General features: G+C 37.8%; 1 protein-coding gene across 1 annotated transcript in view; it reads left to right on the top strand.

The window, feature by feature from the left end:
- Positions 1–18,163, top strand: part of LOC145694875 (multicopper oxidase 3-like) — a 109,267-nt gene extending 91,104 nt beyond the window's left edge. The window contains exon 11 of the mRNA XM_081771582.1: positions 17,903–18,163. Coding sequence (XP_081627708.1) covers positions 17,903–18,060 — 158 coding nt within the window. The 3' untranslated portion in view covers positions 18,061–18,163. The remainder of the gene's footprint in view (positions 1–17,902) is intronic.
- Positions 18,164–22,304: the final 4,141 nt, after the last annotated feature.

Genomic DNA, 22,304 nt, shown 5'->3' with positions numbered 1-22,304 from the left:
TTCAAATTTACGGTATTTTATTAATGAAACCTTATTCGAAGCACGTGGAGAATAGGTATTTCTGTTGATATTTTCCCTCAAAATTCCGTATCATCCACAACGCTTGTAGTTGAAACCGGTCAATAATCAAGGAATGAATTTAGCCTCTCTACCGAAATAAATAAATTGGTAAAACTTCTCCGATTTTTGTCTCAGTGTGAGGTTTCTTTGAAATTCAGAGGGAAGGGGTTGAATTTGCACTCCTTATAAAAACATGTTAATCAGTGTGTATAGTGCCACTTAGCTTAGGCTCTAGCTTTTGTGAATAGCCGCTAAGACTTTGGGCACTAAGATTTTGTAAAGGGCCGATAAACCAGGGGCCAAGAAGTTGTAAATGACCACCATACAGGGTGCCAAGATTTATGTAAAGACCCTTAATATATAAGGTCATTAATTATGCTGATAAGCAGAAGATTGTAATAAAAAGGAAGTGTTAAGGGAGTGCATGAGAAATTATCAAACGTAGATTTAAAAAATGTCTTCTTTTGAAATATTAACTCTGAAATTAATTATATATATAAGTAAAGTTTTACTACCTTCCTTAATTTACCTCCTGCTTAGCATAATTACAGAGTCGTGGGTAGAATTTTTTTCATTCTTTACCCCTTGGAGATGTGCCATAGATACAATATTTATGACAGAAACATATAGGCACAGGCACATTAATTGTTCCTGGAAGAAAACCCATGTACACTCATGTCCAAAATGATTGTCGCATATCTATAACTGTCTTCTTGTAAGAATATAATTTGATAATGATTTTGCAGGGTACTTTCAATACTGATGCTATGTGTATAATCGGGAAATGTATATTTGTAGTAAATTTCATAGGAAAAGAGTTATACATACGAAAATTAGAATGAGTAAAATAAAATGTTACTAAATGGACAAGAAAGTTCTGTTTTCGATTTATTCAATTGCTCTTTTGACATAAAATTTGCCACATACATGTCTTTGCCGATTAATAGACTTACTAACATTATAACAAATACCGAGCGAATTCGTTATCAAATTATATTCTTACAACAAGAATATTTATAGTCACGCGACAATAATTTTGGACATGAGTATGCAGTCACTGTGGACTTACTTTTGCTGGTTAAAGACAGGAACACTGAACACCCAATTAGCAGGATACTCCTCAACATTTATTTATTTTCCAATGTAGACGCGATATGATCTAAACAAATCATGGGAAAATGGACGAATTTACCTATTTTTTAGTTTAACGTCCCACGATTATGCACCGAAACAAAAAGAAAAGTTGATGATGAGATTTATGATAATGGTGTAATGAAGCAAGTGGGAAGAAACGGGACAACCCACACACACATTGTGTTTGTCTACCACAAAACCCTCTTGGCGGAATGTGAGATCCAACCAGGAATCCCACATACCAGAAGTTAGCGCTCTACCATTGAACCACCGCAACCCTTTACCTATTTTAGGAAATTAAAATTCGCTTAAGAATGAGAAGTGAATTTATTTCATTAAAACACATATGTTCCACGAAAAAAATTTCTACCGTTTTTGATTCTTTTGCTTGCTTCTACAGCACTGGTGTGGATCATTATATCAAGTATTCTCGGATAAGCAAGATACAACACTTATGTGGGAAACACGTACGAGATATATGTTTACAAGGGTCCAGTTGGCGTAGTTTTGGATAAGGGATCTTTGGGTAGGCATAGAAGAACGAAAAGCATTATAAAACGACCCTTGTCACAGAAAGTTTCGATTGGATTTGTTGGCACAAGATAACATTCAATTTTCGTACTTTAGTTTCTACAATAATGAATATCGAGGTTCATTAAGCCACAGAGTCACTTAGACTTCAAACTGTTTAGATGTTTATAATGCGGATTATGTCAGTCTAGATTCTATTGCTTTCTACAAGAATGAATTCCCTTTTCTTTCTGCAAGGATAAACTTAGGATTCATTCCCCTATAAAGCAAATTCTTGTCTGTTACACCAGGAAGAAATCACTGCATAGTTTCTAAATTGAAGTACTAATATAATGGATTTTAATTACAGATAATTGGTTTTAATAAAAATTCAAATAACATTATTCTTTCAAAAATACTCATTCTTCTTTTGTTTAGGTTAAGTTCGCTTAGTTCGGAGTTTCTTCCGGAAGTCCAACTTTACGCTTCTGCATTCTTTTATGGTTGGTTATAGATATGGTAAAATTTAAGGGAATAAACTAGTAAATAAACAAGAAATAACTTAAATTTGCAACAACAGTACCGGTAGCGTACTTAGGAAGTAAAGGAAGAATATGAGTTGCTAATACTTATAGGCCTTATCAGTTATATTACAAAGTTTCACTATTACAGCACTTTCACTTTAAGGCATCTCAGCAGCAAGAAGAATGTTTACGAAAATAGAGGCTGGCGGTTACTTTTGCGGAGTATTATAATTATTTTCCATCGCTTGCAGCAAATTTAGAAGCTCCTTGCACTTAAAGTTCACAATTAACCAGTATTTTACTAGCAGACTGATATTTTTGTTAGGCCCAAATATATGTTTCAAAGTTGAAAATATAATTATTCTTCGCCTATGTGAAGTTGGCCCTCCAAAAGTTTGGGCTACACGAGATCTTTATTGGGCCAGAGAGTACTTTATTTGGGCTGTTTGGGCTAGCAACTTTTAGCGTTGGGCTACTCTGAAAACAAAGCTAAAGCTTCACAAAGTCTGAGGGGCCAACTTCTCGTTAGCCCCCCAAGTGTTTGAGGCAGACGAGATTTTTATTGGGCTGGATAGTACTTCGTTTGGGTTGATTGGGTCAGCAACTTTTAGCGTTTGGGCTATAATAGTGTCCGAAATATGGGCTATTAAACTCTTTGAAAAGTGATTTTCTTGCTTTTTTTGTCGGGGTCAACTTCACTAATATGACATTTCTGACAAATACGATTAGTAGAATTGGCAATACTTTGTGTTGACTAGCAGTTTAGGAAGTTTCAAGATTTGGGCTGTATTTGAAACAGAATTAGAGCTTCACAAATTTTTGGGGGGTCAACTTCACATTAGGCCCCAAGTGATTGGGCCAGACAAGATTTTTATTGGGCTGGATAGTACTTTGTTTGTGCTGATTGGATCAGCAACTTTCAGTGTTTGGGCTATTATAGTACATATTCAATTATGTATGAAAAGGAAGAAGAAAGAAATAGAAAAAAATAATAAGGAAAATAAGGATAATTAGAGGACAGAGTGTATCCAGAAAAAAAGTAAACTTTTAATCGGACACGTGTGCAGCTAAAAAGTGAAAGTGAAAGCCACACAACTGTTACTTTTTAATGAAGTGGCGGAGCCTAATTAAAAGTTGATCTCCGGATAGTATATAAGTGTTGTGGATAGCGTGGTGGCCTCTAATAAGCCCCTACGCTGGGTGGCCACGTTGTGGATAGACGAGTGAGCCTCAGGCTCGGGTGCCAAATGTAAAATAACCTCTCAATCACAGGTGTGCTGAAATTTGCATATGACATGAAGTGTCAAACATGTAAATTAGGCTGAGGCTCTGTAGAGAGAAGAAGAAGGCGTACCAGTGATGGTGAGGTGTGTCTCTCTCTCTACATTTGACAGCAGTCTTACATCACACCTGGGGAGACTGTCTGTCATCGTGGGTCCCATGAACTATGAACTTTTTAGTTGCGGTAGAGACTGAATAAAAAAAATTGTTGAGACTCTTTAAAAACAAAAATTTAATTTAGATAAAATATCCAAAAATGCCCCTATGTAGATCTATGCTACTTTTAAAATTAAAAAGAAAAAACCCGATTTTGAGATCTACACAGGTCTCATAGTTCATGTTACCTACCCTGATTTTACGCTCTCGAAGTGACTCATGGGCTACACAAATAGTAGCGGCTCATGCAACATGAGACTGAGTCGAATGATTACCAACAGAATACACATAAACAAGGAATACTATTTGCAGTACGTTAAATGAAGTCGCCGAACGAAGTCCACCTGAAAAAACAGAAGTTACAAAACATTTTATATATATATATTTGTACTCACCAGGCAGCAAGTAACCCTTCAGGATTCGTACGGGAATTGTAGTATAAAACGGACGTAGAAATAAATTTTCATAAAGGTTTAATAGATCCTCGGCGGAATTGAATTGAACTATGTACACTAGGTTTCACAAAAAGCACTGTACACGAAAAAAAAATACTTATTTTTCAGTAGCTACAGGGTTTACTTATACCAATAGTTCTAGTCCACGCGTGTTTTAGTTTGTTGTCTTCACAGAAATGTCCTGCATGATTCCAGTCTTCACTGCAGTCTGGTTCCTCCAATCTGCACGCATTCTTCCGTATATGCGTGATGTACTTCTATTCCACATAGTACGGTTTTTGACGATCAGTCTTGAAGATCACGCTGTCTCCGTTGATTTCTGCATTGGGATCTCTCTCTCTTAAATGTCGAGAGTAACTGTCATCACTATCACAGTAAAGGTGACATAGGCTCGTCACGCCTTACTGTATTTGGTGCTCTGTGGTGCAAAAAGTCCCACTACTTAAACTTTCACAGGTTAAAAAAAAATATTGTTCGTGGTGCACTAATTGGCGATGCACAGGTTAAAAAAAATAAATGTTTCTGCTGATGACAGATTTTCTAACATGTCTGTGTATTTTAAAAAAAAACAGACTGGTTGGAAGTGTGCTCATTGTATAGGTGAGCCACACGGTGAGTCCACCAACACACGTTAATGATCTCGTTTGAGTACGTACATGTTCTTCAGTTAATAGTTGGTCTTGGTGTACCACTAACACCCCTAACTATATGTACGCAAATGTAACTACAGAAAGTTACTTAAAAAAAAATCACTCCCGATGGGGTCATATATAGAAGATATTTCCCCTTTTTCTATCTAAGCACTATGTTATACTCTTCATCGTTGCTGCTATTACACTAGCAAAGACTTGATAATAGAATGTCACTAAATGAAGTGTTCTATGAACTCAGAACTCAAGCGAAATGAAGTATCACTGAGCGACGTGTAGCGTCTCCTGACATGGAACGAAGTGTGTTTTTGACTAAAAACGAAGTGTTCTATGAACAGACCCGAAGGGTCTCGTCTCTCTGAGCGAAGTGTCCTCACTGAGCGAAATGTCTTGTTTCGATGCTCTCAACGAAGTGTCTTATGAACAGACCCGAAGGGTCTCGTCTCTCTGAGCGAAGTGTCTCACTGAGCGAAATGTCTTGTTTCGATGCTCTCAACGAAGTGTCTCGTGACCTCTCTCGCGACCGTAGATATCAGGCTCGCTGGAACTAGAAAAACCTAGACTCACCTTTGGTCTACCGGTTTTCTTATGGTCAACGTTCTCTCTCTCTTGTGGTAACTACTGAATTCCTAAATAGGTCACCACTTTTTATGCCGTAATATAACATTTATATACACGCTCTGGTGAGTTTCAGATAGTTTACATGATTCTTTGATCTTTTACGAAGATTTTTATATATAACACTACATATGTTATGCCTCGGAAGACTGTTAAAACAATTAAGAAAACAAAACATATTGAAAAAAATACATGTTCCCCCTTCCATCAAGCACTCACGTGACAGGTAGTGACATCTATAAACAAACACTGTCTGCAGCGGGGTGTAATCTCAATACAAACTTTTACTTAATTTCACTCATCCCTGCTTATTGAACATATATGCTGCAAAATTAAACCTTATATTAATAACATTATACAATTTACTTGATAAATATACTATAATACATGACTGTCATTACCTTAGGGGTGGTTAATTAATATATTTGTCTTCCGGATGCATTGGTAGGCAGAAAGCCTCTTCCATCTTTGCAGACGAACACCGTCCAACGGGTTCAAACAACTGCCTGTAAATAGTACTGTTCAAACGTACTGAAAGAGTACGTGATACTGTCGGACATGTGACATACCGTGTTAAATAAACATAATTTATAATCGGTTGCATCCAAGAACCTTTTAAATTTGAATAAAATCAAATTTCTCAAAACCAACTCACAATTTTAAAAACATATTACTCCGCGGCGTTGCTGGTGGTAGCTTCGTTTTTATCGGTAGCGGGGGAGGCGGGTAAGGTGACAAAAAACGTCATCGAGTTCGTTTGTAACACCTTATTGTTCCCAAAAACCAACACCAATGTGTGACTAGTATACAATAGCAATGTTCACGACTGAACGGCGCTATATTGGAGAGTAGCCAACCCATCTCTCATCCACTAGTCCTTGACATACAGTTGTAGTTCTGCGTACAACTATCTCTGAATAGTCCAAACTCTAGTCTAGAAAATCATAGTAAGCTGGAAACAGTGTTACTATGTCAGATGCTGTTCGTGTGTGTTCCGCTGGAGGCTATGAGTTCGCTGAACTTCAGGTTGAAAATTTAGAAATGCTCTCCAGAAAAAAAAACTTAGTACTCGAAGTTCTTCCATCTCTTCTCGTGAAAATAATATGAATACAATATAAAGCATATACATATTGTTGGTTTTTAACATTTAATTATGCATGATTAAATATTTAAATGATTTGATATAAAATATATGTGGTTACATATTTACATATAATTTCCATTTTGATATGCAAAGATTTTGATATGACATTTGCATATCAAAACTTAAATGACGTACGCACTAGGTCTTTACAAATTCCCACCTTTCGATATGTTTTGAGAGTAAAGATACTTTAGCTATCAAAGCTTATCGAAACACATCATTACATACAAGTATATACAATAAGTGCGGACGTAATAGAAAATACTTTAACACAACAATACTGGTTAATACATAATAAAAACATTAAAGAAAAACTTGTTCCCATAATCTAATGCCATAATACATACACAAAAAGGTTAAACTATTAATGTTACACGTAAAAAAAAATTTACATGAATATAACACGAAGAGCTCAGTTCTTCTTCGTTGTTTCAGCGTTCTCTTCTTCAGTTGCTGTAATTTTTCTCTGACTTTCAGGTTCTCTTTCTCTATACCGCTTAAGCAAGTAAGCGTTTCTTTTCATCACTGCCACTTTAGTCTGTGGGTCAGCGAGAGTATACACATTCTTGTCAGTTTTAGAGAGGATCAACCAGGGTCCAGAATACATTAGTAATATCTTTTTCGAAATTCCGGCCAAAGCATCAGATTTCGGAAATACACGTGCTAGCACCAACTGTCCTACATCATATTCTACTAAAGTATGATGAGAATCGATGTATTTCTTCCTGGCTGCTGCATTCTTCTTCAAATTCTTGTGTGCTACTTCCACGAAGTACTCCTTATCTACTGGCCGTTCAACTTCGGGTATTTCAAATATTCTGGCAACGTCAGCAGTGGACGAAACTCCCAGATGCAGCTCATAAGTTGAAAACCCTGTACTTAGATGTTTAGCACTATTCAAGCATCTTTCTACTTTACTTAAATGTCTTGGCCAATAACGTTGATTGTTATGGCAATACTTTGTCAACATCCTGGTTGTACTCTTCACTACTGTCTCTGCAGGTTCCGCTTGAGGGTAATAGGCAGTAGACATGTAATGTTTCAGTCCTAAGGCCTGAATCTCTCTCTTCCACTGATTACTACAGAATTGAGAACCGTGGTCCGTCAATAGAATTTCAGCTCGCGGACACAGTTTGAGAAACTGTTTCAATTTCTGTAAGGCCGTGTGTGTGGTTGCGCGACGACATGCAAAAAGACCAATTAATTTGGAGAAAATGTCAACAAATACAAGTATGTATTGGACACCACCAATACCTCGCACTAGTGGTCCACAGAAATCAGCTGCAATGAACACACCAGGCTTTTTAGGAATAATTGAGTTTAGTGGCCCACACATGTAGGTGTGTGGGGCAGTAGCCTTCTGACAAATGACACATGACCCGCAGTATTTCCTTATCTGCTCTCTCATCTTGGGCCAAGTGTATGTTTCTACAAGCTGTGGTATCAGCTTCGAAGCGGATAGGTGCCCACTTTCATCGTGGTGGTACTGCAGAAGTGGTCGAACCAATACTTCTGGTATACAAATCTTTACACCATCCTTATCTCTCTTACATAACCTTCCACTAAACAAAATATATTCGTGATGCTGACTCTTGATTTTCTTTGAAGTTTCGGCACTCTGTGTCGCCTTCTTCAGAGGACCGTAAAAGGCATCTGACGATTGCAGTTCTGGCAACACTGCAATTAACTTTCGAAGTTCACACGGAACTTCCTCTAACAATGACATTAATGTCTCGCGTAACATAGGCTTACTGTCAAAATTTGTCACGGTACTAGTCTGCGCTGGGTAGCGTGAATGATAATCCGCTTTATTGTCTCTTGAGCGAACAAATTCGAATGAAAAATCTAAATTCGCGAGCCCCAAGGCCCAACGTGTGATACGTTGATTCGTCAATCGACAATGTAAAATGAACTTTAATGATAAGTGATCGCTGCGAACTCTAAATTTCCTTCCTATCAAATAATATTTGAATTTAACGACACCTTCTACTAAGCTCAAAAGTTCCTTCTCTGTTATCGAGTACGCCCTTTGGGCACTATTGAAGACTTTTGAAGACATTCCAATGATCCTGTCTTCACCATTATCGTCTATCTGATATAGGATACTATTACAACTCCTATCACTTGCATCCACTTCTAAAATGAACTCTTTATCTGGAAGTGGTTTCTTTAAAACGATTTCTTCTTGAAAAATCTCTTTTATTTTTACCAAGGCATCATCATGCACTTTTCCCCATTTAAATTTCGTATTCTTCTTCAGAAGATCAAATAGTGGAATTAGTACCTCAGAATACCGATTACTAAAAGGACGATAATGTTGGAGGAAACCTATCAACTGTCTAACTTCCTTCACCGTCTTTGGAGGTCTAAAATTTACTACTTTCTCCATCTTTTCCCTGTCTTTTCTGATTCCTTCAGCAGACAACTCAAAACCTAAAAGTTTGACATGTGTGCGTGCAAAAACACATTTCTTTAATCTAAGCGTTATTCCGCCAGTTTCCAGCCTAGTGAAAACTTGGTCTAGATGGTCTAAATGCTGTGTAAAATTGTATGAGCCTACCGCTAGGTCATCGACGTATGTTTGACAAAAGCTCTTTACATCATCTCCTAGTACTAAATCAAGTGCCCTTATACAGGAAGACAGAGACGTCTTTGTACCAAATGGTAGTCTGACGAAGCAATATGAAATGCCTTCGTGCACAAATCCTAGATACTTCTGAAATTCCTCTTTTACACGTACTTGAAAGAAAAAATCGACTGCATCGAAAACAGAAAAAATATTTTTGTCGCTCAACTCTTGTAAAACATCAATGGCGGGGATTGGTTGGTCTGTTTCTGCTAAAGTGACCCGCGAAAGAGGGCGTCCGTCGATACATAGGCGTAACTTCCCATTCTTCTTCGGTACTACCACTAGTGAATTGCTATAAGGCGTGGCAGCCTTTTTCACTATTCCCCATGCTAGAAAACGATTAATCTCATTCCTGACCTGATTCTGATAACAATGTGCAAACGGGAACATTTTTGAACGAATCGGTTTTGTGTCGGTTAGATGTATCTCATGTTCATAACCTCTAATGCAACCGGGTTTCTCATCAAACAGCTGTTTATGTCTTATGAGGAGGGAGGTGAGTTCTGCTCTCTGATAATCAGTGAGATCAGTGTAGCCATCTACGTGCTCTTTAATATCACGCTCACTCGCGCGTGTTTGAAAACATTTCCACTCTTCTGGTGAAAATACGGTTCTGGCTAATTCTGTGGGCGTCGGGTATCCTCTAACCTGCGACTTTACGGGTGGGTTGCTCTCAATTAGCCTATTCTTCCCTATCTCCGTACCCATTTCATGATTGCCAACTTGTCTACCTCTTACAAGTGAGTAACCGTTACTTGGATCTCCGCCTTCGAGATCGTCAAAACTAAAAATCTCCTCAATATTTCTTAGCACTAGATCTTCATTTGATATTTCGACGTCTTTGAAACTTACATCTACTTCTACTGGCTTCTTCAAACTGAACACCCCTCTCCCATAGTCTAACACAGCGTCAGTCTCAGCAAAGAACTGAGAATCAAGAATCAACTTTCTATTCAACCCTTGCACTACTAATGACACAGTTTCAAACTCTTCTCCATTGATCGTTACTTGCAATAAAATTTGACCAAGAATCTTAGCCACACTACTTCCGAATGCTGAAGTTACTTTCATATTATTTGTTCTAAGGAACGCAGGTCTGGGGTTACTATTCTGTACTGTTTGCCAAAATTCACTACTGATCGCGTTGATACTCGAACCTGAGTCCAACAAGCCAAGTACCGGTTGAGCGAACACGATAACTTCAATTTCAGGTAAAGTTATCACATTATTTCTAACAACTAGGTCATCACTAGTATCTAATAAACTATCAAAAATAGCATTTGCTTGATCATATTCTGTTCGATTCAACAGTATTAAGTTTCCATTTCTCAATCTCAATTCTAATTTCTCACTATTTGTATCAAAATTAACTAAATTTTCCTTAAAATGATTTTTCTCAATAATTTCCTGGCACTGATTACAATTATCACTAGCATTTACATTTACTTCTTTGACCAATGTCTCATTTTCATCTATTTCATTTCTCGAAATTTCCAGCACACATTCAGTTACATCTTTTGACCTCATTGGTGTGTAATCGCTATCCTGAGATTCCACGCTAATGGGATTCCAAATGTGTGCCGAATGTCCTCAGTTACGAGAAACATTCAGGACACGCCCATTGTTGTCGGACTGTACTTGTCTCGAAGTACTTGTCCGAGTCTCGTCTCGTGTATCGTACACTTCAAGAACTTGTATCTGTTCATCTCTGCTGTTTCTCATCTGGTGGTTAGGCCTATTCCTATTGCCTCTGTTGCTACCTCTTGTACCTCGGTACGAACTAGTTCCGTTACCTCTGAACCGATTTTGTCGGGATTCATTTCGAGGATTACTACTAGGCTCACTATTCTCATTAGACCGTTCTAGCCTGCCCCTACTATTTCTAGTATACGGCCCCTGCTGTGCTCTGTTACGTCTCGTGTTACGTTTGAAGTTCCCCCCTGCTGATTGATTGTTTTCTACCACTTCAATCATGTTTATGTTTCGACGCTGCTGGTTATTACCGTTCTCCCTGTGCGTTAACTGTACTTCATTTACTAACGCGAGCAGCTCTGAGATGCTTTGTGGCTTCGCACTAATCAAACACCTACAGATCCACTGAGGGAGCTGTCTCGGTAGTAATTTCAAAAGATTTTGTTCGGACAAGGGAGGGTCCAAAACAGCATTTCTCTGCAGCTGAGTGAGAAGGTACTCACTAGGCTGTCTGAAAATTCGAGGGTCATAATGACTCATTAGCAGGGTTGCACGCAAGGATGCTAAACGATCCGAGCTTAAGTAGTTTTTCTTAAACTCCTCTATGAAACTAGTATAATTGGTGATCTTGTGTTGCATCACTTTGTACCATTGCAGACTGATTCCTCTTAACGAGCGTGTTAAGAAGCTCAGTCTATGCTCTGGCGCTACTCCAGTTAATTCGAAATAATTATCTAAATCGACTAGATAATTATGGGTAGCTGATTCGTCCTCATTTCCATTGTATGTCGGTAGTTTCAGGTCTCTGTGCAAGAACGAGTTCATTGCAGTGGCAGTTGGGCAGCTTCGCCACTACTTTGAACTGTGTGAACGCTTCCGTGTCCTCCCACACGCGATGTTGATGGCACAGGTTCCCTACTATTACTCGACAACAGGACAGGCGGGGCTAACAAATAGCTCGTGCTGGGACCATTTTCGACAACTACTCTTTCCTCAGTTTGTTGTGTCTCGTTCTCGCTAGAACGAGACGACAACCCGTCTCGTGCAGTTAGTAGTGTCTCTATCTCGAGTCGTGAACTCTGTTTTACCTTTTGTATCTCACGAGACATTTCGTCTCGGAGGTCCTTTATTTTGTCTCCCACCTGTGCTGTGGATTCAGATCTCAGTGCAAAGTGAATTTGCACTGTCTCAAGTTCAGCTCTAATTTCGGCCTGACTGCCTACAATGTCATCTATACTACGGTTGACTCTCTCCATTCGCAAGTGCATGCTCTCTACTGCATGATCGATGTCTGTTTGTTTGGTGGAGAGGTCGCCTAACCTATCACCGAGGTCCTTCGATCGATTCTCTACATCGCTTATTTGAACTGTCAGTGAACTTTGAGCATCTTTCACTGACTGTTCAACTTTTCGGATCTCACTACTACATGATGCAATAGAGACTTCATTAGACTGTACCCTGTCACTAACTTGTTCTAATGAAGCCTGTATCCTTTGACTTGTACACACTAGCTGTGTCTGCAGCTCCAAGTTGGAGGTGTCAAGTCTCCGATTGACTGAAGCAATTGACTCGTTCAATTGTTCAAACTTCCTATTGTTCTCTTCTACAAAAGAATCTATTTTCGCCGTAAACGATTTCTCTAGCCTTTCATTGGCCGACTCCACTTTCGCTGAAATAGATTCCAGAAACCCGTTCAAAAGCCTGGATAAGTCTACAGCCGTGACGAATTGAGCTCCGGACTGCCCACTTCCGGTCTCTACGACTCCACTTCCGGTAGGTACTACATCGCTTTCCCTGGGTGTTGCCTCAGCTGTGTTTTCCCGGACAGGTTGGCCACACTGTCCATCAGCTGGGTCACTGTTTTCTCTCTCAGTGACGTCACCGGAACGGAGGTGACTGTCACCGGTTCCTGAACCTTCTACATCTTCAGTGATTCTTTCTACGCGCGTTTCACTATGCAAATTATCTATTTCATTTTCATTCTCTGTGCTATTGACGGTAACATTAGTACTAGTTCTATCTTCATCCAGCTCAATACGCTGAGCGTACACGTCAGATCTAAATTCAACGCGTCTGAGCTCTCGTTACCGGCATTTAATCAAAAACAAAACAAACTCTAATTTGCCTATTGGTTCTTAAACACAAAATCTTTCCCCCCTAATTTTATGCAAATACACATAAAAAAAGTTTCTACTCATAATAAACACTTTCAAAAACAAATATATCACACTGTAACAAGGTTCTTGGATACCATGGGGACTGTGTTTCAAACTATCACGCGGCATAAGAGATAATAATAAAAAATAAAAAGTTACTGCTCTACCCTTGTACTTCTGTTGGTGTATCAAGGTAGGTACCCTTTTCGGCTTACGCTACAAGCGTATGCTTAGCCCCTAAAGCTCGGGCGCCACGGTGTGGATAGCGTGGTGGCCTCTAATAAGCCCCTACGCTGGGTGGCCATGTTGTGGATAGCGTGGTGGCCTCTAATAAGCCCCTACGCTGGGTGGCCACGTTGTGGATAGACGAGTGAGCCTCAGGCTCGGGTGCCAAATGTAAAATAACCTCTCAATCACAGGTGTGCTGAAATTTGCATATGACATGAAGTGTCAAACATGTAAATTAGGCTGAGGCTCTGTAGAGAGAAGAAGAAGGCGTACCAGTGATGGTGAGGTGTGTCTCTCTCTCTACATTTGACAGCAGTCTTACATCACACCTGGGGAGACTGTCTGTCATCGTGGGTCCCATGAACTATGAACTTTTTAGTTGCGGTAGAGACTGAATAAAAAAAAATTGTTGAGACTCTTTAAAAACAAAAATTTAATTTAGATAGAATATCCAAAAATGCCCCTATGTAGATCTATGCTACTTTTAAAATTAAAAAGAAAAAACCCGATTTTGAGATCTACACAGGTCTCATAGTTCATGTTACCTACCCTGATTTTACGCTCTCGAAGTGACTCATGGGCTACACAAATAGTAGCGGCTCATGCAACATGAGACTGAGTCGAATGATTACCAACAGAATACACATAAACAAGGAATACTATTTGCAGTACGTTAAATGAAGTCGCCGAACGAAGTCCACCTGAAAAAACAGAAGTTACAAAACATTTTATATATATATATTTGTACTCACCAGGCAGCAAGTAACCCTTCAGGATTCGTACGGGAATTGTAGTATAAAACGGACGTAGAAATAAATTTTCATAAAGGTTTAATAGATCCTCGGCGGAATTGAATTGAACTATGTACACTAGGTTTCACAAAAAACACTGTACACGAAAAAAAAAATACTTATTTTTCAGTAGCTACAGGGTTTACTTATACCAATAGTTCTAGTCCACGCGTGTTTTAGTTTGTTGTCTTCACAGAAATGTCCTGCATGATTCCAGTCTTCACTGCAGTCTGGTTCCTCCAATCTGCACGTATTCTTCCGTATATGCGTGATGTACTTCTATTCCACATAGTACGGTTTTTGACGATCAGTCTTGAAGATCACGCTGTCTCCGTTGATTTCTGCATTGGGATCTCTCTCTCTTAAATGTCGAGAGTAATTGTCATCACTATCACAGTAAAGGTGACATAGGCTCGTCACGCCTTACTGTATTTGGTGCTCTGTGGTGCAAAAAGTCCCACTACTTAAACTTTCACAGGTTAAAAAAAAATATTGTTCGTGGTGCACTAATTGGCGATGCACAGGTTAAAAAAAATAAATGTTTCTGCTGATGACAGATTTTCTAACATGTCTGTGTATTTTAAAAAAAAACAGACTGGTTGGAAGTGTGCTCATTGTATAGGTGAGCCACACGGTGAGTCCACCAACACACGTTAATGATCTCGTTTGAGTACGTACATGTTCTTCAGTTAATAGTTGGTCTTGGTGTACCACTAACACCCCTAACTATATGTACGCAAATGTAACTACAGAAAGTTACTTAAAAAAAAATCACTCCCGATGGGGTCATATATAGAAGATATTTCCCCCTTTTCTATCTAAGCACTATGTTATACTCTTCATCGTTGCTGCTATTACACTAGCAAAGACTTGATAATAGAATGTCACTAAATAAAGTGTTCTATGAACTCAGAACTCAAGCGAAGTGAAGTATCACTGAGCGACGTGTAGCGTCTCCTGACATGGAACGAAGTGTGTTTTTGACTAAAAACGAAGTGTTCTATGAACAGACCCGAAGGGTCTCGTCTCTCTGAGCGAAGTGTCCTCACTGAGCGAAATGTCTTGTTTCGATGCTCTCAACGAAGTGTCTTATGAACAGACCCGAAGGGTCTCGTCTCTCTGAGCGAAGTGTCTCACTGAGCGAAATGTCTTGTTTCGATGCTCTCAACGAAGTGTCTCGTGACCTCTCTCGCGACCGTAGATATCAGGCTCGCTGGAACTAGAAAAACCTAGACTCACCTTTGGTCTACCGGTTTTCTTATGGTCAACGTTCTCTCTCTCTTGTGGTAACTACTGAATTTATATATAACACTACATATGTTATGCCTCGGAAGACTGTTAAAACAATTAAGAAAACAAAACATATTGAAAAAAATACATGTTCCCCCTTCCATCAAGCACTCACGTGACAGGTAGTGACATCTATAAACAAACACTGTCTGCAGCGGGGTGTAATCTCAATACAAACTTTTACTTAATTTCACTCATCCCTGCTTATTGAACATATATGCTGCAAAATTAAACCTTATATTAATAACATTATACAATTTACTTGATAAATATACTATAATACATGACTGTCATTACCTTAGGGGTGGTTAATTAATATATTTGTCTTCCGGATGCATTGGTAGGCAGAAAGCCTCTTCCATCTTTGCAGACGAACACCGTCCAACGGGTTCAAACAACTGCCTGTAAATAGTACTGTTCAAACGTACTGTCGGACATGTGACATACCGTGTTAAATAAACATAATTTATAATCGGTTGCATCCAAGAACCTTTTAAATTTGAATAAAATCAAATTTCTCAAAACCAACTCACAATTTTAAAAACATATTACTCCGCGGCGTTGCTGGTGGTAGCTTCGTTTTTATCGGTAGCGGGGGAGGCGGGTAAGGTGACAAAAAACGTCATCGAGTTCGTTTGTAACACCTTATTGTTCCCAAAAACCAACACCAATGTGTGACTAGTATACAATAGCAATGTTCACGACTGAACGGCGCTATATTGGAGAGTAGCCAACCCATCTCTCATCCACTAGTTCTTGACATACAGTTGTAGTTCTGCGTACAACTATCTCTGAATAGTCCAAACTCTAGTCTAGAAAATCATAGTAAGCTGGAAACAGTGTTACTATGTCAGATGCTGTTCGTGTGTGTTCCGCTGGAGGCTATGAGTTCGCTGAACTTCAGGTTGAAAATTTAGAAATGCTCTCCAGAAAAAAAAAAAAAACTTAGTACTCGAAGTTCTTCCATCTCTTCTCGTGAAAATAATATAAATACAATATAAAGCATATACATATTGTTGGTTTTTAACATTTAATTATGCATGATTAAATATTTAAATGATTTGATATAAAATATATATGGTTACATATTTACATATAATTTCCATTTTGATATGCAGAAAATTTTGATATGACATTTGCATATCAAAATTTAAATGACGTACGCACTAGGTCTTTACAGTGTTGACCAACTCCCAAGCAGCCAGAATAAGTGGAACTCTGATGAAGACACAGTTATTGTGTTGAAACTGTTACGTGATAGTGTATCTTACATATTATCACATAACCTTGCTCAGTGTGTTATTGTGTATTAGTACAAAATGGAAACAAGGCCTGATAGAATAGTGATATTTTGGTCATGTTAAATACACCACGTTACAATGGTAAAAATAAAATTTCCCTCATACGTGAATGTGAACTTTTTCATGTAAATTTTTTCGTGGTCGCTATCTCTGTGTCTTAAATTATCTGATAACAAAATGAGAACTACTACCTGTATCTACACGTACAGAAGTTTTTGAATCCTAATCAATAATCAAATCAGGTCGATTTCAGAAGATTTCTCCCGGGAGGAATATCAATACACTGGGGGTAAAAACTAGTACTATGTAAACACTAGAAAATCCACATTAAGGAATCCCGGCCAACACCCAAAAATAATTACTGATCCTAATAGTTGCAGATGTATCAACTCACAATTCTCTCGGTAGACACTGGAGCTTTCCCTGCGAGTGGGAGCTGATGTGATTGGAATCCCCATTAAAGCTGTAGATTCACGTCTTATATAGCCTCGGTTCTGAAAGGGACGTTAGACTTCAACTCACTAACTAATCTCGGTAGATTCTAGATGAAATAGTAGGGGGCAATGGTTCAGTAGATAGTCCTTCTGCTAGTCTAGTGAGTTTCGCAGGTGCCTTTAACGTAGTTAGTCCGAGGTTCGATTCTCAGTGGAGACCCTTTGGAATTTTAAATGTCCTCGATATTTCTGTGTACGTGTTCCCGTAGTGTTCGATAGCCCTAAACAGTTGATAAACAATAAAATAAGAGCCAGGAAGTTGATTTTTAAAATAAAAAGTGGTAGAGCTCTTACCTTAGGTGTGGAATCCCTGGTTCAATCCCAGCTCGCGCCAAGTAGTCCTTGTGGTGAATACTGCATTTGTAGCTTTTCTTGGAGTTCTCTCGTTGCCTCCCACTCTATTCATTCCATCATTTGCATCATTATCATTTCCATTTTCTATAGCCTCGAAGTATAGACGTGGACGTTATTTTTTCTAAAGTAAAGAAAAAAAAATAAACATGCTGTACATAAAAGCTGTGATTACTTTAAATGATGCTTAGAACTCCGGGAATTACTGTGCACTAAACATATGATAATTGTATCAGTGGCGTAGGGAAGAGGGGCCCAGAGGGCCCCCCCAAAGAGGTCCGACAATGTTTGGTATTTTGATGTTTGTAATTTTTTATATATTTTTATGTTTATATATTTTTTTGTTTGTAATTTTTCTATGTGTACTTATAACACCACTTGGCCCCCCCAAACACACATCCTGGCAACGCTACTGAATTGTATATTACTATTTTACAGGTTTCTGGTTGCTCCATTGTCATCTTTCGATCCACGAATCAACAGGAATGATGATGGTAGCCTATGTAGATGGCTTTATTCCACCCGTACCTGAAAATTTCCCCACTTGTAATAGCTTCAAGCCACCTATTGGGAACAAATTTACCTCATATGGATAGGAGAAAGAAGACATTTTCTCTGTAACTATTAGAAATAATGTATTTACTCAAGATAATTTTTTAAATTTAATGAATGTGTAAATTTAAGTAAATATTAAATAATTTCAAATTGATGTATCATTCTTTTAATTTTTTTTCTTGTTGCTGAGTTTAAAGCATTTTACATACGTACATAATTGTATAACTATACAGTATATGTGCCAGGCAATATTATGCCAGGCAATATTATAAATCCCTCTGGACATAATCTCCCCCGGACATAATCCCCCTTGACTGAACATAATTTCCCTTACATTTACTAGATTAACAATAAATCTTACTTGGACTAAACCTGAGCATAGCGCAAATACACTAATTGCAAGAAATGGTTTTACATAATTTATTATATAAGCAAATGACAAAAATATGAAATTCAATTACGTTATTTCGCTTACCTTAAAAGTCGAAGACAGAAGTAACTTTCTTTTAGATGAGGAATATCAGGCATCCTGATATACCAGAAATCTTAGAGCTTTTAAAAATATCTGACCATTTTTGAAACAGATTAAATTAATTTTCAGAGCCTGTCAAATAAATACTCAGGTATTCACGTATTACTTTTATTTCACCATTAGTCCACTCTACTCGCCATCCAAATCTACTCATCGTCCAAGTCTACTCGTCATTAATCACGTCAATATATATATATATATATATATATATATATATATATATATATATATATATATATATATATATATATATATATATTTACAATAACCCACCATTAATCCTGTAAACAGAGATCACAATCTGAACGTTCATACTTAACACATTTTCTTACAAGCAAATTCTACAGACTGCAACAATCAGCTTTCATTACACTAAAAAGATGTTTAGAATTTTACATTTAAAAATATCTCATATAATGGGTACAATACACCTAGTTTACAATACGAATACATATATATATTATATGAACAGACTAGCATAACACAGTTCATTACATAATACCAGAACTAACTTTCTTAATCTGTTATGATTTGAAGCCGGGATACATATTCGAAGTCAAACATAGAGCAAAGTAAACCTATATTAAACCCAAATCTATTCGTCATTAATCACACCAATACTTAATACATACTTTTTAAATATCCGATCATTCATCCTCTAAACAAAAATCACAATCTGAACGTTCATACTCACCACATACGTTTCTTACATGCGAATTCTACAGACTGTAACAATCAGTATCCGTTACACTAAAGAAATATTTAGAAATGTACATTTAAAAAGGTTCTATACCTTGTATATTTTTGGTAGATCATGAATAATGAGTTAATTAGCTAATTAGTTGCTTTACAGTTTTGATAACATAAAAAGCAAAACATTCAGTCATCATCACGATACAACATAAGCTGACACACTATCTCAAAAATTCCCGACAATATGGCCTACAGCTTTGAGAAACTCGTTTACACCAATCTCTTTACGCCTATAACTGTTGCAAACTTCGACTAACTGCCGTTGATAAGGAAGTTCCTTCTGTACAGCAGCATTCCTTGCACAGTTGTTTTGATAGCAAACTACGGAAGCAGCCTCTGCGTCGCATAGGAGCGCATCAATTAATCTCCATATACTGGGCTGAGAATACCCAATTGTCTTCTTTATTTCATTATTCCAGCCTTCGCCGATGTTGTTTGTCCTGCTTTTCCCGTTGATTGTAGAATCATACACATTCCATATACATGGAGGGAACTTTGGAGATATCCTCTGCAATCGGATAGTATCATCTGTTGGGATGTGGCGGAACGATCCAGTTACGTACGTTACATCAAAACATTGTAGTAGCTCTTGTCCCTCTTCTGGAGAAGTTTCGATCAAGTGTCGCATTCCAAACCCAACATCATCCTCTGGCAGAAACGCAAGGGAACCGACTTTCCCAACAAACAACTTAAACTCCGGACCATTCTTATAATGGTTCACCAATCCTAATTCTTGCACTTTGCGCCAAGTAGATTGTCGTAAATGAAAAAAGCACCCATGAATTCTTACGTTTTCACCAAACACTTCGGCAACAGCGTTCATTGTAGCAATTTAAAAGTCCATAACAACTATCGAAGGAGATAACTCCAGGCCTTGCCGAGAACAGTGATTCAAAAGTTCACTAAATAATTCGCGATATGTCTCCTGATTCTTTTTCTGCAAAAGAGCATATACTACTGGAATAGGCTTTTCATTGACTTTAATATGGATGGTATATAACTGTCGGAATCCTTTTGGTGCCACTTGAAAAGTCCCATATACATACCAAGTACTGTGCTTACTTAATTCTACCAGTATACCTTGTTGTGCAAACATTATCACCGTATCCTCACTTTCAGTCCCATTATCATAAATAAGAAAAGGTTCCTCTTCAACTGTTCCAGTTGTTTTCCACCGCCCTTCAATATGGAGGTCCTTCAAACATGCTGGTTCTTGTGGATATTTCTTACATCGTCTACGTCTTAAGGTACGCTTTATAGTCTCCTCAGCAGGCAAGGAAGATTTCGCAGAGCTAGACAATCCTCGCACACTTTCGGATATACGACAGACGGAGTATCTCGAGAAATAGTAACACGGTCCTTGATAACTTGCAGGGTTTTGCAGACCTAAAAATATATTTAAGAAAATAAGAAAACCATTAAGGAAGTACTAATATAAAAGTACTTTAAATTACTTTAATTAAGTACAACCTAGTTAAAATAAAAACACACGTTCAAGGATAATTATGATTTAGCGTTAATCTAGAAAATAGGTTATTCACATTCGACATAAATCTAATGGGAAACATGTTGGATATACATACAAAAGTATCACTCACCTCAATTTTTGTATCCTCTGATCTATGTTTATGGAGGACTGTCTTCAACACACGCGTTATTTCCTGATTCGTTGTTAAGAGATCCTCTGCAGTGTTCTTTTCGTTTTCGAACGCATGTCCAACGAATGTTGCCATTATTTGCTTCTTTTTTCTTGGTGAATAAAAACCTTTTATCATTTTCACGTTCCTTCCACTTATAACTTATGATGACTAGTACACTATTACCTTATGACATTCAACACACAACACTCCCTTTAAATAATAAACTATTAGCTTGCATTCACGTTTCAGAAACCACAAATTACAGCGAAACACTCTGTTCTTTTCTTTTTTTTAAGAAAGAAAAAATAATGCGCCGAAGAACTTTGACAACAGATATTTAAATTCTTGAAAAGTGAAAGGCCACGCCCCCACCGTCTCCCATTGGTTCTAAAGAGCCAATCAGGAGCTGAACAACAGACATAAACTATTTCTACAAATAAACTTTTAATTGTTCCCAAATACCTTTCACTTTCCCTCGTTCAATATACCCAACAACAAAATTTAAGTATTTAAAATAAAAGAAACAATCCGCTCCAGTAATTTTGACTGTCAGGCAGTCTTGGGAAGTAACGTAACGCTAGTAAGCGTTACTTGTAACGCGTTACTTTTTAAGTAACGTTTCCTAGTAACGCGTTACATTTTTCTCAGAGTAACTGTAACGGTAACGCGTTACAAATTTTTTAGTAACGTAACTGGTTTGCGTTACTTTTCTTGCGTTACATTTCAGAAGAGTAACTACAATATAGGTATATTTTTTTCGGAAACAAATGTTTCTTTTCTGCAAGTGAATTTCTCAGAATAGATCAATGGAGCATGAACTACGTAGGGTAAAGTAAGGTATGTTCGTGGTATAAGTAATTTCGTGATATTTTTTTAAGCAACTGTAGTAAAGAAACTTATCCCAGTAAGATTTCCACTTCTTGCCACAAGATCGAGCATGGATCCAGTTTCATGTGTTGGCCGGCGCCGCTGGGTCATGTGCACAAATAGGTTTGAAAGGAAACAAACAAGACAGAGGAAGGAGTATTGTTTACATTGTGCGGAAGATTGTGTCACGTCTGTTATTTTCATGAGATAACAACGAAAGTAAAACGAGGCACGTAAATATTGGTGTTTGGTTTCATAACTGATATATTAATTTAATTTTCTGCGGTAGTAGTGTGTCTGTGTGTCGCTTTTTAAACATTTTAGACTCTAAGGGTGGCGAGCACCAAACTAGTGTAAATTACTCTTGTAGTAACTCTTACTTCTTTAGTCTGGACTACTTTAGTAAAGTACTTCCGAAGTAATATACTCTTTTAGTAACTGTTGGAGAGCTCAATTTCTATTTACTTCTTTAGTTATAACTAAAGTATTTTTT

Source organism: Thermobia domestica, chromosome 9, assembly GCF_964235325.1.
Source record: "Thermobia domestica chromosome 9, izTheDome1.hap1.1, whole genome shotgun sequence".
Taxonomy (NCBI): Eukaryota; Metazoa; Arthropoda; class Insecta; order Zygentoma; family Lepismatidae; genus Thermobia; species Thermobia domestica.
The sequence above is the reverse complement of the archived record's forward strand: the minus strand, read 5'-3'. Positions and strand labels throughout refer to the sequence as shown.